Source organism: Nannospalax galili, unplaced genomic scaffold, assembly GCF_000622305.1.
Source record: "Nannospalax galili isolate Female #2095 unplaced genomic scaffold, S.galili_v1.0 scaffold342, whole genome shotgun sequence".
Lineage (NCBI taxonomy): Eukaryota > Metazoa > Chordata > Mammalia > Rodentia > Spalacidae > Nannospalax > Nannospalax galili.
In genome coordinates this window covers 2,234,286-2,247,411 of record NW_008349359.1, presented here as the reverse complement: position 1 = coordinate 2,247,411, position 13,126 = coordinate 2,234,286, and the positions used below count along the sequence as shown (strand labels likewise).

Below are 13,126 nucleotides of genomic sequence, written 5' to 3'. Positions count from 1 at the left end.
TCTCTATAAAAATCTGTAGCTCATAGAGCTCTTTATAGCACCTACTATGAGTATTAATATTTGATATGTTCTATTTTCTTGTTTATGACCTATCTTATTCTTTATCTCAGTTCTAAGCCTATTCCAAGCAGGAACTGTACATAAAAGTTTTTTTATACTGCTAGCAGCCATTTAATAAGTGCTTCATAAAGTGTTTAATAACAAAGGTATCTATGCAAAACTCAATTTTTCAGTAAGGATCTATATCTGGAGAAATCATGTATGTCTACTGAATGAGCATAAAATTATATTACCAATAATCATAACAAAATATAATTGTTACTAATTTGAAAAGCTGTGTAATATAAATAATTAGAAAAGAGGAACAAAATTCTGGAACATGCAAAAAAAGTGTCAAGAGGTGGAGGATGGTATAAATGTGTCAGACTTTTAGTATTTCTGGGATGAGGGAGAAAGATAGTATATTAAGTTACAGATGTAAAAGCAACCAGTAAAATAAAAATGGGCCCTGTTATGCAATCTAAGTAATAGAAGAATAAATGGGGAATTTTAGTGGGTTATGCCTTTCAAAGAAGGCACAACCTTTAAAAGCCTATATAAGAATTCCTTTAAATTCATAATGAAAAACTCATTTTCTTCCAGACAAAATGAACCATCCAATAACAACCAAGAAGTAAACTCAGATGACAGGCAACCCCAGTGGAGACGAGAGGACCGAATCCCTTACCAAGACAGAGAGAGCTATAGTCAGCCAACAAGGCATCATCGTGGACCTCCACAGCGGGATTGGAAATGGGAAAAGGATGGGTTTAATAACACTAGGAAAAATAGCTTTTCACATTCTTTGAGAAACAGTGGTGGGCCAAGAGGAAGTTCTGGATGGCATAAAGGTGCTACAAGAGGTTCAGCTTGGTTCCACAATCATGGTAATTCTGGAGGTGGCTGGCATTCAAATAGTGGGATGGTGGATTGGAATTACAGTGGTACAGGAAGGAATTCCAGTTGGCATTCTGAAGGAACAGGTGGCTTTTCCAGTTGGCATATGAACAACAGCAACGGAAACTGGAAATCTAATGTACGTGGTACGAATAGTTGGAATTACAGTGGCTCTGGAGACAAATTTCAACCAGGCAGAAACAGAAATTCTAACTATCAAGTGGAAGACATGACAAAGATGTGGAACAAGAAATCTAATAAGCCAAGCAAGTACAATCAAGAGAGGTATAAATGGCAGTGGCAAGATAATGACAAATCTAATAAATACAGAAATCCTTCTGAGGGATTTGCTAGTGATAAATTTCCTTCAGAAGGCTTACTTGAATTCAACTTTGAGCAGCCAGAAAGCCAAACCACTAAACAAATAGACATGGCAGCCTCAAAAATTAATGGAAAGAATGGCAATACAGCAAGGGAAAAGTTCCGGCGCTGGGCTCCTTACCCTTCCAAGAAGACTCCAGATTTACAGTCAGCACTGAAAGAAGTCACTGGTAAAAAGTCAGAAACTTTAGATAAACCTCTCTTTAATTTTAGCTTAATAACTGCAGGAGTAAAAGAACCAGTTGATAAAACAAGTAACCCCCCAAGGCTAAAAACACAAAAAGAAATACATGCTGGATCTCTCAATCACAAAGCCATTTCTGATGGCACTACTTCCTGTGAGGTGGTGAGAGATTGCCCCATTACAGAGCAATCTGAACCACAATGCAAGTCAAATAAGATTCCATTGTTGAAGTCTCCACTCCTTCCACTTCCAACCCCTAAATCAGTTCCTCACAAGTATAGCTCAAAGAATCCCTCAAAAAACAGTGAAACAAAATCTTTTTCTCTTGGAGAACACTTAACTCCCCCAAACAAATCCACTTTAGGAGATAACCATGGTTCTTCCTATACATCCAAATTACATAGTTTATGTCCTCGTGCCTTTAAAGGGAATAAACCTGTATCTGGCACTCAAAAGGAACCTGATGAGAATTTAAAAGATACATCACAAAAATCCCAGGAGGTGCTTCAGAGTCACAAGACATTGCAAAATCCACTTCTTAGTGTTCCTAAACGGACTGAGAGCCAGGCAAAAGGAAGTAGGAATGCAGAAGAGTCTACAAAAGAATCTTTGACGACCCAAGCACAGGCAGTTGAAGACGAAAGTGGTGGAAAGACCTCTGATCCAGAGAAGCATGGAACAGAAAGTGGAAGCTTGGATCCTGCAACTACAGAAGTAGTATCCTGCAGCACTCATGCTGTTGATCAGCAAGAAGGGGGTGAGCAGGTCCTAAAGACATCAAGAAAACCTTCTACCTCCCCATACATTTCCACAGTTCTGCAAAAAGAGTTGGAATCACAAATGACATCTGCAGTCAGTCCACACTCTGACTTACTGCTAGACTTGAAAACCCCAATAGAAGATGCACAGGGTGAGAACCCTGTTAAATCTCATGTACCTTTTGAAACAGAAGGCTTTGAGGGTACTAGCTTAGATGCAGAACTTCAAAAAAATGGTATCAGTCAGCCCCCAGGCACTCTCCTGCCTGAACTAAGTAAACTTGGTTTTCCTGCCTCACTCCAGAGAGATCTCACTCGGCACATTAGTTTGAAAAGCAAAACCGGAACACATCTTCCAGAGCCAAACCTCAATAGTGCTCGACGTATTCGCAACATTAGTGGTCACCGAAAGAATGAAACAGAGAAGGAGTCTGGACTTAAGCCAACCCTGAGGCAGATTCTAAATGCCTCACGGAGAAATGTCAACTGGGAACAGGTCATTCAGCAAGTAACCAAGAAAAAGCAAGAGCTGGGCAAAGGTTTACCCAGGTGTGTGCCTCTTTTCTATATCTGTTCTTTCTTGCTTTTAAAGTTTGACTTTGATCAAGAGAATTCTACTTGTTCCATTTGATTAAATATTTGCCAAAAATATCCATTGTAGATGTCTGGTTTAATCTAATATAAAGCAATGATTGCTACTGTATAAAGATGGAATAAAGACTTTCCTAACAGAATGCAGGTTATAATGGAAGCATACCTTATGAGAAACTGTGGACCTAGGAAAGAATCACCAGAAATCCATAACTTTAGCTTAAAGTGGTACCTTTCTCTGTATCTTCATTTTTGGAAGCAGTGGTAATGTTTAAAGTATAACTGTTCCATTAGGCTTACTTAGACTCTGGATACCTGCCTTTCTATGTGTACTCTAGTGTCGTACTTGGGAATCATAGAATTCTTTCTCTTAAGCCTTTTGTAACATTTTGACTATTCATCTTAATGCTGAGGTACTGTTCTGAATAGTAAAGGAGTGTTCAACATAGGTTTGCTATTTGAAAATCATAATTCTACCACATTATTATATATAGTCCTAGAGACATAGGGACATTTCTATTCTTGTTGAAATAATAAATTTCTTTTTCCTGTTTTTCTTTCTCAGACCTTTTGAATAAAACATGATGTGATAAGTAGAAAGCTCTTAGAGTAATGCTTAGTGGTTAAAAATGCTCAGTAAACTGGTTTGTTCACTCTTCTTTTTTAAAGATTTTTTGAGGTAGGGTTTCCCTGTAGCCACCACTGAACTGGAACTCTATGTAGACCAGGCTGGTCTTGATCTCACAGAGATCTGCCTGCTTTTGCTTCTCGAGTACTGGGATCAAAGGTGTGCCACTATACCCAGTTGGTTTTTTTGCTTTTAAAAATTCTATACATTTAGAGCTCTATTCAAAATAAACCCATCAGCTTTTACTTCCTAATTGTATTCTTGTAGCTGTATACAAATCTAATTTGGTGCCTGGGACATTGCAATGTCTATGTTTTCTTTATGTCTGGATCAGACCTTAAGCTCCTTGACAGCAGGAACCATCTTTTGTAACTTCTGTTTAATAGAGCTTAGCACATTAAAAGGTACCCACCCCCTAACCATGTCTGATTTGTTTCTGGTTTTTGTTTTTGTTTTTTGTTTTTTTCCATTCTTTTTTAAGGTTTGGCATAGAAATGGTACCTTTGGTTCAAAATGAACAGGAAGTCTTGGATTTAGATGAGGAGCCTGATCTATCTAGTCTCGAAGGATTCCAGTGGGAAGGTGTTTCCATTTCTTCATCCTCTGGCTTGGCAAGAAAGCGAAGCCTTTCTGAAAGCAGCGTGATCATGGACAGGGCTCCTTCTGTGTATAGCTTCTTTAGCGAGGAAGGTACCGGCAAAGAAAATGAGCCCCAGCAGATTATTTCACCATGTAACTCATTGAGTGCTACACAGAGTCAAAAGGCAACCATGTACTTTAAACAGGAAGTGGCACCTCTGAGTCCCTCCCTCAGATCAGGTGAAAGGGCTGGAAACATTCCTACTCAAAGGCGACATAGTGCACAGTTGCCATCTGATCATATAATACCTTTAATGCATTCAGCCAGAGACCTGAATAGCCAAGAGAGGTCTATGCCACCATCAGAACATCAGAATGCCCAGGAGAGTAATGGAGAAGGAAACTCTCTCTCATCAAATGCATCTTCAGTCCAAGCAATCTGCAGCGTAGCAGATGCGGCCACTGATAGCAGCTGTACCTCTGGTGCAGAGCAAAATGATGGTCACAGTATTAGGAAGAAACGAAGAGCCACTGGAGTGAGTATGAATCCCTGTGCTTTTTATAAATGCATGTGGCAACTCAGTTATTGATCAGAAAGGTTTAACTGGTTTTTCTTAGACATCTGCGGTTGTGGTTTCCTTTGCCCTGGAACAAAAGAATTGTAAGGCTCTAACTTTGATCCTGTTGGTTTCTTTCCCTGAGCAGCTCTTCTAAATTAGATGTAATGTGATATGAATGTACAGTACTAGGAAAATATGAAGTCATCTCTAAAACTAGACTCTAACCAGTGGTTCACCTGACTAAGGATAAGTCACATCTTCAGCTGTAACCTAATCTGTTTTCATAGAAGCACTCTGTACTGCTATGAAGAAGGGACTCTACTGTTCCATTTGGAAAGTGTGTGTGACTTGCATTCAGAACCAGAAGGCTTAATGCTTACTTAGGTGATTTGATAGAGTATATATATAAACAGTGTAGAAGTATCTTTAGACTTTATACCTGTCTTTTGTTCATTAGTTACTCAAACTGACCCTATAAGAATCTTTTTTTTTTTTTCACTTATACTGTAACTTGCTCCTCTGGCTTCTTGTTAGTAATACTAATACTAGTACTAATGCTTAGTCCTCCCAAGATTGTTTTCTGAAAAGAAAGTTGCTGGTGGTGATACCATCTGGAATCTGGCACTGAAAAAAATGGGTTTTTCCCTTTAAAGCTGAAGTAGATAAAGTAGGATCATGAGTTTAGACCTCCTTCAAATTTTGATTCTGCTCCTTTGAACCACAGAAGGTACTGTTAAATTTTATTTATTTATTTATTTATTTATTTTTGTCTTTTTGAGACAGGGTCTCCCAGCTGTCCTGGAACTCTATGTAGACCAGGCTGGCCTTGAACTCACAGAGATCTTCCTGCCTCTGCCTCCCTAGGTTCTGGGATTAAAGGCATGCGCCACCATGCCCAGCACTGTTAAATGATTTTAAGTACACTTTAAACTAGACATTGTCCTTTCCCAAACCTGTTATCTTGAGGTTTGTCTTGTGGATGGTTTAGCTTCTCGTTGTAAAGGTGTTCTTTGAAATTTGCCTGAGCTCCCTTGGGCTTTCATACCTCAAGGATGCCAGAAAGCATTGACCTTGGGTCTTCTTTTTTTATTAGATATACTAATTCAACTGATGTTTGAGTTTGTACAAGACTCCCTTTGTCTTGTTAGAGATGTTAGCAAAAGACAGCATATGACTATCTTGATTTACTTATTTTTATGTTTCCAAGTGTTATGCTTGCATGTGTGTGAGTGTACCCATGTTGTGCAATGCCCATGAAAGACAGAAGAGGGTGTCAGAACCCCTGGAACTGGAGTTATGGACAGTTGTTAGCCCCCATGTGGGTGCTGGAATTCGAACCCTAGTCTTCTGCAAGAACAGCCAGTGCTCTTAACCACTGAGCCATCTCTCCAGCCCCAGTGTATGACTATCTTAAAGACTCATTATTTTTTTTTCCTGTCTTGTATAATGGCCTTTATATGTTTAGTATTACTCCATTTTTCTATCTCTTCAGGATGGATCTTCCCCTGAACTCCCAAGTCTTGAGAGAAAAAATAAAAGAAGAAAAATTAAAGGAAAGAAAGGTATGTTACAGAAGCTGTTGCAGACATTGTTCTGTTTGTTTTCACAATGCTGGAGGTGGAATCCCTGGGCTTCATACATGCTGGGCAGGTGCTCTACTATATCCTCAGTCACAAGGAATTGTCCTTAGGGCACTTCAGCCTTTTTACAACTTAATTCAGCATAGTTTTGAATCCTCAAACACACCATCCATTTATTACTATTATTTTTAAAATTTTTATTTTTTTAAGCACACACACTTACACTAATAAAATGTAATAAAAAAATACAAGGAAAGATACTTTTTTCAATTTCCAAACAGTCAAATTATTTGGTTCAACAGAAATTGGGCAATACATGGATTGATATACTTTATTATTTTTATTTTATGTGTGTTATGCCTGCATGTAGGTAAGTACACCCATGCTGTGCAATGCCGGCCGAGGTCAGAAGAGGCTGTCAGATTCCCTAGGACTGGAGTTATGGACCGTTGTTAGCTGCCATGTGGGTGCTGGGATTCAAACCTGGGTCTTCTTCAAGAACAACCAGTGTTCTTAACTGCTGAGCCATCTCTCCAGCCCCTCATCCATGTATTATTATATTATTTACTTATTTTTGTTTTGAGAGTATTGCCATATATGTAGCCCAGGCTAGTCTCCAAAGTGCTGCAATTATAAGCATATGCCATCACACATGGCTTGTTGTGTGTTTGTTTTATCCTTTTGAGACAGAATCTCAGGGGCTGGGGTGTGGCACAGAGGTAAAGTGCTTGCCTAGAATGTCTAAATCACACAGTTTCAAAATAAGATTTTCTGCAGGGAGCCTTCTTTAATAAAGAGAACTAACTACAAAACCACTAGGCAGAAAATAGAGAAGTACATCAGTACACTGTAATTACATTAAAGTTTTGTACATCAAAAGAAATATTTGAACTCAGCGTGGTGGCACACTGGGAAGTGGAGTCAGGAGGATCAATAATTCAAGGTTGCCATCATCTACATAGGAATTCAAGGCCAACCTGGGCTATTTAATGAGGCCCTATTTCATTTTATTTAATACATGATAATAAATGAATAAGCAAATAAGAATCTGACTGAAGAGAAATATTTGAAACTGAGTGTAGATTAGAAAAATATAGCTTGGGAGGAGAGTATAAGCAATCCAAGTCTGAAGCCTGATCTAAGCAGCAGCTGTGAGTATGGAGATTGGGTACATAATAGAGGACAGCCAAATGAAACCCAAACAGTCCATGTTCTTGGACAGAGATGCATCTGAAAGGTAGTGGTAGAAGATGGTAGTTAGGCCAAGCAGTATCCTGTGGTGGTGCCCTATAAGCTATCTGCCAGTTCTCTTGATTTTTAGCTTTGATGTCATCAGGCCTGACCAGATGTTTCATGAGATTAATGATTGTAATTTACCTGTTGAGGAAAATCGACAAGCTTTTCTTAAGTCAAGTGCATTTCAGTCTTTGAAGTCTTGAATATTAAACTGGGTGTTGTGATTTTCTTTGACAGAACGTTCTCAGGTTGACCAGCTACTTAGCATTTCCTTACGAGAGGAAGAACTAAGCAAGTCGCTGCAGTGCATGGATAACAACCTTCTGCAGGCCCGAGCAGCCCTACAGACAGCTTATGTTGAAGTTCAGAGGCTGCTCATGCTCAAGCAGCAGGTAACAGCTTATAGATGGTCTAAGGACAACATCATTTGGAATTTGGATTTCAGAATGCTTAACAAAATATTGTCTTTTCAGATCACTGTGGAGATGAGTGCACTAAGGACTCACAGAATACAAATTCTGCAAGGATTACAAGGTATTTGGAGTACTTCTGATGAACTAAGCCCTCCCTCCATACTATTTTTTGTTTTCTGTAGAGAGTAAAGAAAAAGTTCCGGAAATATCATATAGTTTCTTTCATGTCTCCTTGGTTTCATCCTGTGAAAAACCCATAGATTTATACATCTCAAAAATGTTTACTAGAGCTGGGCCTGGTGGCAAAGGCCTGTAATCTCTGATGCTCAGGAGGCTGACACAGGAGGATTGCAAGTTCAAGGCCAGCTTGACTCTGTCTCAAAAAAATAAATAAAATGAGAATTGGAGATATAACTTACTTGTTGAATGCTTGCTTAGCATGTTCAAGGCCTTGGGTTCAAGTCACAGTATGGGGTTGGGGTGATGAATAGAGTCAAAAGAACAATGGTTAGGAATCAGAAGACCTGAGTTCAAATATTGGCTCTTCCATTAGTAGTGATATGACCTTGGGTAAGTCACTTAAAAGTTGAAAGATGGGGGCTGGAGAGATGGCTCAGTGGTTAAGAACACTGGTTGTTCTTGCAGAAGATCCGAGTTCGAATCCCAGCACCCACATGGCAGCTAACAACTGTCTATAACTCCAGTTCCAGAAGATCCGACAGCCTCTTCTGTCCCCCGTGGGCACTGCATGATACACATGCACTTACCTACATGCAGGCAGTACATGCATATACATAAAATAAAAATAATTAATAAAATTAAAAAAAAAAAGTTGAAAGATGAGCTGAATGTGGTACACACTTTAATCCCAGCACTTGGAAGGCAGAGGCAGGAAGATCTTTTTGAGTTCAGGGGCTAGCCTGGTCTATATAGCAAGTTCCAGGCCAGCTGGGGCTACAGAGAGACCCTGTCTCAAAAAAAAAAAGTTGAAAGATGAAAGGTTGTTTTGTGGTGTGTTGTGTGGTATGGTGTGGTGTGTTTTGTTTTGTTTTGTTTTGTTATGTTAGGGTGTAACTCTGTAGCCCAGGCTGTCCTGGAATTCACTATATCACCTAGACTGACCTGAAACTCCTAGCAATCCTGCCTTTCTCAGTCACCTCCCAAATGTTGGAATATAGATGTGAGCGGCCCTCTCATCTTTAAAAATTGAAATGTTGATACCTGTTCTCTCTGTACCCTTGACAGTTGTGGAGGTTATGTAATACTGATTTTGGGAAATTATGAAGGAATATACTAGTACATTGTTAATTTAATTTTCTTATTTGTTTACTTTTGTTTTTTGAGACAGGGTCTCATGTAACCTATGATGCCTCAAAGTTGCTATGTAGCTGAGGATGACCTTGGAATTCCTGATCCTCTAGTCTCCACCTCCCAAGTGCTGTGATTACAAGCATGCACCACAATGCCCAGCTTAAAATTATTTTTTAATCTTTAAAAATACAAATTGGCACCGGGCATGGTGGCGCATGTCTTTAATCCTAGCACTTGGGAGGCAGAGGCAGGCAGATCTCTCTGCGTTCAAGGCCAGCCTCGTCCACATAGTGAGTTCCAGGACAGTTGGGGCTACAGGGAGACCCAGTCTCAAAAAGGCCAAAAAAAAAAAAATACGAATTGGCTAAGAAACAAATGACTTTCCATATAACATTCTTACATTTCTCTGTGTGTGTTTTCTGTTCTAGAAACATATGAACCTTCTGAGAACCCAGACCAGGCACCCTGTAGCCTCACAACACGAGAACAAAGAAACAGCAAGTCTCAGACATCTGTTGAAAACACACTGCTGCCTGCTCCCTTTTTCCCAGTTTTTCTGGAGCCGCCTCCTTCCCGTGTGTCTCCATCATCCACTGGAACCCCTCTTCAAGTAACCACATCTACTTTCCAAGCCCATGGCACTGTTCCTGATTCATCAATTCAGATTAAACAAGAGCCCATGTCTCCTGAACGAGAGGGGAATGTGAATGCTCTGTCACAAGGCTCTACCTGCAATGTATCCAAGGAACTACTGCAAACTGATAGTAAGTAAGCTTTTCTCTGAGTTAGGGCACCCCTGAAAGACAATTGTGTATCAGTGTGTAAAGTTATACTTGCCCATTAAAACTAAGCCAGGCTTGGTGGCTCAGCCTTAAACCTAGCACTTGGGAGGCAGAGGCACGTGGATCTCTCTGAGTTTGAGGCCAGCCAGGAATACATAGTGAGACCCTTTCTCAAAAAAAAAAAAAAAATCAAAGTTATCACGGTTACTTTTTTATTGAAATATTCCTCATATAGGAGAGTTGTTTTAAAATATTTCAGAGAATGTATGACTGGAAAGATGGCTCAGCAGGTAAAGGTACTTGCCAACAAGCTTGCCAACCTGAGTTTGATCCCTGGACCTACCTGGTGAAAGTAGAAGAGCTAACTTGTAGAAGTTGTCCTCTGTCCTCCACAGGTGTGCACACATACAAAAGAAAAAAAAATGTAATTAAAAAATTTTTTAAATATGGGCCCAGCAGTTAAGAGTACTGGCAGTACTTACAGAAGACCCAGGTTCGAATCCCAGTACCCATATGGCAGCTAACAACTGTTTATAACTTCAGTTCCAGTTCCAGTGGATCTGATGGCCTCTTCTGTCCTCCATGGGCACTGTATGACACAGGTGCACTTGCACACATGCAGGCTTAACACTCATAAAATAATAAAAATATTTTTTTAAAAAATTTAAGGGCCAGGCGTGGTAGTACACACCTTTAATCCCAGCACTCGGGAGGCAGAGGCAGGAAGATCTCTGTGAGTTCAAGGCCAGCCTGGTCTAAATAGTGAGTTCCAGGACAGCTGGGACTATAGGGAGACTCTGTCTCAAAAAAAAAAGAACCAAAAAAAAAAAAAATTATAATGAATTCTAATGACTTATTGTTTAATTGCTATTAAAAGGTAGTGTTTAATAAGCCGGGCATGGTGGCGCATGCCTTTTGACCCAGCACTCAGGAGGCAGAGGCAGGCAGATCTCTGTGAGTTCAAGGCCAGCCTGGTCTACATAGTGAGTTCAGGTCAGCTGGGACTATAGGGAGACCCTGTCTCCAAAAAAAAAAAGACCAGGAAAAAAAAAAAAAGCTAGTGTTTAATAAAAATAGACCTAAAATGTAGATATTTTGTTATATATTTCCTATCTTTTTTAAGTGTGAAGGTTGCTAGAGATTACATGCTAGGCAGCCCCTCTTAATCACTGAACTACATCCCTATCCCGTATTTCAATCTATACTAAACCATAAGTGTATGTTTGTTTAAATGTAGGGTTTTTGTTGTTGTTGATTATTTTTATTTTATGTGTATGAGTATATTGCCTGCATGTATGTGAGTGCACCTGTGTCGTGCAATGCTGCGGAGGTCAGAAGAAGGCTTCGGATTCCCCTGAAATTGGAGTTAAGGACGGTTTGTAGCTGCCATGTGGGTGCTGAGAATCAGACCCGGGTCCTCTGCAAGAGCAATCAGTGCTCTTAACTGCTGAGCCATCTCTCCAGCCCCTAAATGTAGGTTTTATATAAAGGAAAAATCATAATTTTCCATAACTTGACCTCTTTGTACTAAATACAAATTTTCCTGTGTCATTAAAATAATTCATCGTTGAGGGATAGGGAGTTGGCTCAATGGGTAAGAGCACTTACTCTTAAAAGCAGTGAGGACCTGAGTTTGAATCCCCAGTACCCATGTTAAAAAAAAAAAAAAAAGGAGGGGGACTGGAGAGATCACTCAGCAGTTAAGAATATTTGCTGTTCTTCCAGAGGACCCAGGTCCAATTCCCAGTACCCACATGGTGACTAACAACCATCCTTAACTCCAGTGTCAGGGGGTCTTATGCCTTCTTCTGGCCTCCAAGGGTATTACATGATACAGGTGTACTTGCATACATGCAGACAAAACACTCATGCACATAATGATTTTATTTGATTTATTTTTATTTTATGTGTATGAGTGTTATGCCTGCATGTTTGTAAGTACACCCATGTTGTGCAGTGCCCGGAGCTATGGAAGGTTGTTAGCTGCCATGTGGGTGCTGTGATTCAAACCTGGGTCTTCTGCAAGAGCAGCCAGTGCTCTTAACTGCTGAACCATCTCTCTAGCCCTTCACATAATATTTTATTAAAAATAATTATTAGATATGAAACAATAAATATAAATTACATATTTAGTACAAAGAGGTCAAGTTATGGAAAATTATGATTTTTTCCTTTATGTGAAATCTACTTTTTTTTTTTCTGGTCTTTTTGAGACGGGGTCTTCCTGTAGCCCCAGCTGGCCTGGAACTTGTTATGTACACCAGGTTGGCCTTGAACTCACAGAGATCCACCTGCCTCTGCCTCCCAAATGCTGGGACTAGAGGTATGCGCCACCATGCCCTGCGATTTTTTTTTTTTTTTTAATGTGTACATGTGTATTACCTGCATGTAGGTAAGTGCACCCATGTTGTACAATGCCCGTGGAGATCAGAAGAGGCTGTCGGATCCCCTGGGATTGGAGTTACTGACAGTTGTTAGTTACCATGTGGGTGCTGGAATTCGAACCTGGGTCTTCTTCAAGAACAACCAGTTTTCTTAACCACTGAGTCCTCTCTCCAGCTCCCGAAATCTACATTTAAATAAACATTCAGTTTATGAACTAAGCTGAAAAATCAATATTCTTTTTAGCTGACCTTTCAACTATTGACTGATACTTTGTAGCTGGATTGGATGGTGTGGGAGTAAAATGTTAAAATGAAACTTACCTTTTGTTGAGGCAGGCCTCATTACTTAGTCCAGGCTGGCCTCAAAGTTGCAGTCCTCCTGCCTCAGCTTCCCAAGTGCTGGGATTATAAGCAAGTCACCACACCCAATTTTTTTTCTCTAAAGAAGGTGTTGGATTATCTGGAACTGGAGTTACAGATAGCTATTAGCAGCCATGTGGATATTGGGAACTGAACCTGGGAGAGCAGCCAGTACCACAAGGCCATCTCTTCAGCCCAACCACACAATTTATAATGAAAACTTCTAAGAAATAAGTTAGAGCATAGGTACTTGTCTACTAAGAATAAAATACAGTGCCAGGGAGATGGACTCAGTATATAGAAGTGCTTACCATGCCAGCCTTACAACTTGAGGTGGGATCCCTGGAACCCCTGTAAAAAACTGCACGCTAGGGTTTTACATGAGATGGCTCAGCAGTTAAGAGCACTGACTGCTCTTGCAAAGTACCTAGGTTTGATTCCCA

At 40.0% G+C, this 13,126-nt stretch overlaps 1 protein-coding gene across 2 annotated transcripts in view; it reads left to right on the top strand.

The window, feature by feature from the left end:
* Positions 1–13,126, top strand: part of Znf106 (zinc finger protein 106) — a 68,316-nt gene that overhangs the window by 28,809 nt on the left and 26,381 nt on the right. The window contains exons 5-10 of one of the 2 annotated variants that reach the window (XM_008846826.3): positions 643–2,808; positions 3,960–4,593; positions 6,110–6,179; positions 7,671–7,825; positions 7,907–7,967; positions 9,586–9,921. In XM_008846826.3, coding sequence (XP_008845048.1) covers positions 643–2,808; positions 3,960–4,593; positions 6,110–6,179; positions 7,671–7,825; positions 7,907–7,967; positions 9,586–9,921 — 3,422 coding nt within the window. The remainder of the gene's footprint in view (positions 1–642; positions 2,809–3,959; positions 4,594–6,109; positions 6,180–7,670; positions 7,826–7,906; positions 7,968–9,585; positions 9,922–13,126) is intronic. The other variant, XM_029570269.1, reaches the window with a different exon arrangement.